General features: G+C 51.5%; 1 protein-coding gene across 1 annotated transcript; it reads right to left on the reverse strand.

Moving 5' to 3' along the window:
- Positions 1-323: 323 nt before the first annotated feature.
- Positions 324-3,511, reverse strand: LOC104858073 (actin cytoskeleton-regulatory complex protein PAN1). The gene is made up of 4 exons (XM_010618182.1): positions 3,382-3,511; positions 1,658-1,776; positions 810-970; positions 324-601 (listed from the first exon to the last, which is right to left on the reverse strand). Exons 1-4 carry the CDS (start codon positions 3,451-3,453, stop codon positions 324-326), a joined length of 630 nt encoding a protein of 209 aa, XP_010616484.1. The 5' UTR covers positions 3,454-3,511.
- Between the last annotated feature and the right edge of the window lie 771 nt (positions 3,512-4,282).

Consider the following 4,282-nt stretch of genomic DNA (forward strand, 5'->3'; position numbering starts at 1 on the left):
GTTCGCAGTGTTGTGAAAAATGTAGAATAGGTAAATTGCAAAGACATAGGAGAAACGGTAGCCAGGAACTCTCAGGAATGGTGGGAACAGATACCTTTGAATGCAGAATAAAGGAAAACATTTTGGAACTGGGCAGTGGTGAAGGTTGTGCAATACTGAGAATGCACTTCATGCCACATCAATAATTGCAACAATGTGAACAATTCTAACATTTAAGTAAGACTAAATCTTAACAACATCATAAATGACTGAGAACACACTCAGAATGCACCAAGCGGATCATTGTAAATAAGAATAAAATCTTAAATTTAATTTACATTAATTCAATCATTGACCTGTCTCCGGGAAGTAAGTGCAGCAATCAGCACAATAATAACTAAATCAGTAAGGCAGGGGAACGGCAGGTGTGGGTCAAGAGCTGACCTCAGGTGGAGCTCAAGTGAGGATCCCTGCTGTGGAGCCAGGAGTTCCAGCTCTGCAGCTGGTGGAGCAGGGCTTCCAGGTGCTGGCTCCTGCTGTGGGGCCAGAGCTGCTGAGGGAGCTGCAGGTGGAGGTGGCACCAGGTCAGCAGGTGGGACTTCAGCGTGGTCTAGAGCTGGCACTGCAGTTGCAAGAGGAGAAAAGATCACTGACTGTCCATGTTCCTTCCTGGGGCACAACCCACTGCCTGCCAGAGACAGCTGTGTGCACCAAGACAGCCCCAGGAAGTCCTCCCAGTCTGCATCCCCACACTGACTGCCCAGTGTCTCAGTGTTACTGGGCCCCTGAGCAGCTCAAAGCTTTGCTGTGTTTCAAGACCCATATCTTACCTACAGGCCCACAGATACACAGACTCATACCACCATCTTCCTCATCCTGGGGCTCTGCCTCCGGGAGTTCAGGGGGCTCCAGCTGGTCCAGGAGAAGCTCCTCGATGAAATCTATCTGGGAGTTCCACTCTAGTGAGGAGTCTGGAACAGCAGAAGAGGACCTGGGGAAGAAAGGTAGGTAGCAGCTTGAGATGACTGGGCTTTCTTTCCATAGCACCTGTGCAGGGCACCTGCTGCTCTGAACATGTGGGCCTCCTGCCTAGTCTGTGCAGTGTCCAGCCCCACCGGCTCCCCATCCACAATGGCACAGGCAGTCCCAGGCAGCCCTGAGAGGCTCACAGAAGGCTTCAAGTGAGGGAGTCCTTATTTAGTGGGGTGGCACCTCTCTGTCTTCTTAGGGAAGCCTGACACAATGTCTCTCTGGCCCTCTCCACTGGCCGGTCAGCTCCATGAGCACAGCGATTGGTCTGTGCTGGGTCCTTGGACTCGAGGGCTCAGGGCTGCTGCTCCATAAATGTCTGAGAAGTGTGTGGTCAGTAAGAGTCTGTGAGTAGCAGTGAGTGTTGAGTCTGTAGCTCATGCAGCGATGTGTGGCTCATGTCTCTGTGCCTTTTCTGGCCACCTCTTGCACAGTTTGTATCTACATCTAGGGAGGACAGGCAGTTGTCAAATCGACTGTCATGTGAGCAATACGTGTTCTGCTGCCATGGCTGACTTGTGGCGTCCAACACTGGAACACTAAAGGGGAAGGTTTGCATCTGCTCTGCTTCTAAGCTCATGGTTAGTACCTAGAAAAGTGTCTGCGCCCAGTGTCTCTTCATGTGCATTCACGCATTGATGATACCCACCTGCTGTTCCTGTCCGGGAAGTCCTGTTCCAGGGGCTCCATCCCGGTGTGGGGTGGCCCTGCCTGCACTGTGCTCACTGAGCAGAGCTCTGCCAGGCTGTCAGCTGAATGATTTCCATTCTATGAAGAGAAAGTTGGACACATGGAATCAGTATTCCAAAACTTGATCTAAAGAATTTGGAGCTGAGGCGAAGACCACAGTCCACATGGTCCATACAGGCTCATTCCAGAGGGGTCACAGGAAGGACAGAGAAGAAAAGGGATTCTACTATTAAAAGTTAGCATTTACAAGAGACACTAAGGACTCATCGCATGTTCAGAGCGGTTCCTCAGAGGAGGAGAGGTTGTATATAACTCTATGCATGAAGAGCAACAGCCCAAGATACCTGCATTGACCTCCCAGTGTAGAAATGAGAAGACAGAGGCTCCTCCATGATCTCACTTTGTTTTATGAGGTCACACAGAATGGTCCCCTGGTTTCTGATGAAAAGTCCCCAGGAAAGAATCAGCCTTAGCCTTGGAAGGCCGAACGGCTATGTTCAAGGCCTCATTCATCCAATGACAAGGGCCCGATCCTGTTAAAGAATCAGCCTTAGCCTTGGAAGGCCGAACGGCTATGTTCAAGGCCTCATTCATCCAATGACAAGGGGACCCGATCCTGTGACCTGCAGGGCCTGCATGAGTTCTGTGAGACAGCAAGTCCCAGAGGAAAATAGAGCAAGTATCATAGCCTGATGTGTCGGGTAAGCACAGCGCTGCTTCTATGATGATGTGTAAGGGCTGGAGACAGGGGTGAGGGAAGGACAGTTGGGGCAGTGCCACAGGGACACTTGGTCTAGGATTACAAAGAGGTGAGATGGGAATTACAGCATGATAGGAAATGAAGCGACTTAGCATCTGTGTCACTTTCTCCTTCTCCCACCAACGTGTGGACAGTGACCTGAACCTGGCAAAGGTAGAGGCTGAGCAGAGAGGACCCCAGAATTTTTGGGAGCAGGACTATAGGCCCGATGTTTGTCAAGCCCTGGAGGGAGGTGCTGATTATGCTGTGTGGCCCCACAGTCTTCTCTGTCCTCCACGGGCCTCAGTACTGAGTCCCCTCTGCTCACAGGTAGAGCCTGAGCCCAAGCTGGCCCAAGTTGACATTGTGGGGCCCCAGTGTCCGGTTCAGGCCCAGGGCAGACAAGATACCCAAGGACCAGCTCCATGGGGGCGTCGTGCGTGCAAGTGTGTTATGCCAAGGCCCAGCAGCTGGCAGGAAGCATGAGCCCTGCCAGATGACCATTGACACAGATTTTACCCAGATAACCTTGTGCTCCCCAGAAGCTCCTTTACAGCTTTCTCCCTGTTGTGGGCAGGGTACTGCCCTCCTCCTGCCAGCCCTCTCCTGGGTGGGTGTCTGACGGGACCCCCGGCTCTTCCAGGAGGCTCCAGGAGGAGGTTAACTAATGATCTTGTCCCGCCCAGTACTCTAACTCATGGTGACCTAGGTAGGAGTAGTTCAGGTCAACTCAAAGTGGTAACCAGGCATAAATGGACCTGTCCAGGACTCAGTGGCTCCGAGCTGCTGGTGGCTGAGCCTAGGGACACCTTCCCTGGGCTCCCTCTTGTCTTTGGGCCCCCGCGGCCTGGGACTGGTGAGACCTGCTCTGTGCTGCCCATGGCAGTTGGGCAGTTCCTGGCCAGGGTTCTGAAGTGTCTGGGCTGAGTGAACCATCCTCTCACCTGTTGCCTGGTGCTTTCGCTTCTCTGGGTCCTGGGCCTGCGGCCTTGAGACCTTGGAAAGCAGCACAGCATGTTCTCTAATGACTGTCTCCAGCCACGTGACTGGGTAGAGAGTTGTCGCTGCTTTGTGGTGCCAGTTGACTACAGGGTTCCAGGTTCTGTTTGGACTCATCACCAGGAAGTGAGGTCATATGTTCAGGTCCATAGCTGAGCCTCCCCCTCGTATGAAAAGATCCTACAGCGCCCCTCTCTTTTCCTAGTGGAGTTAACTTCTTTAAAAGACCAAGAGAAAAACCTAGAAAAACCGTCTACAATTTTAGACTACTGAATTTCTATGTTTTAATGCAATAAACAGGTAGCTGCTTAAGATGTGTCAGGCATTCTCTGAAGATTCAGGGTTCAGTGTCATGGTTTAGGTATCTGTCAGATTTGAGGATGATATTCTCTACTGGCTTGATTTTAATTTCATTCCAATTGCAAAAGGGAGCATGGAGATTTTCCCCAAATGCCCAGAACAGTTTCCTTCAAGGATATAAAACTTTCCTATTATAGTCCCTGTATATCAAGGAGAGGAGAATTCATAGCAAGTTTCAACACTCAGATGCGTAGGAATGATTCCTTATTCATACACAGATACTGAATGGAATCACACACTGTAGCATGCAGTACTGTGCCCGGTGTGAGGAGGACAGGGGCGGTGATTGCAAAGGGAAGCCATTGTGAGGCTGTGGAGACCGTCACCCAGTGCGGACGCCGAACACGTGCACACAGCACTTGGAAACTTGTGGCTGCAGCTCTCACTTCCCGTCAGCCCACCCCAGGCAGACCGTGTGCTGTATGTCCCTGGTGGACAGTTTGCCTTTTGTGCCGGTCATGGAACTGTCACCTTTCCACAGCAGTG

Source organism: Fukomys damarensis, unplaced genomic scaffold (genome assembly GCF_012274545.1).
Source record: "Fukomys damarensis isolate Sample0158 unplaced genomic scaffold, DMR_v1.0_HiC HiC_scaffold_13, whole genome shotgun sequence".
NCBI classification, from domain to species: domain Eukaryota; kingdom Metazoa; phylum Chordata; class Mammalia; order Rodentia; family Bathyergidae; genus Fukomys; species Fukomys damarensis.

Excerpts from the sequence above, each read along its gene's own strand:
- LOC104858073 (XM_010618182.1), bottom strand. The coding sequence starts at position 3,453 with ATGCTGTGCTGCTTTCCAAGGTCTCAAGGCCGCAGGCCCAGGACCCAG. Across the intron at positions 971-1,657 it reads TTCCCGGACAGGAACAGCAG|GTCCTCTTCTGCTGTTCCAG; the intron begins GTGGGTATCATC and ends TTTCTTCCCCAG. Across the intron at positions 602-809 it reads GTGTATCTGTGGGCCTGTAG|TGCCAGCTCTAGACCACGCT; the intron begins GTAAGATATGGG and ends TTGCAACTGCAG.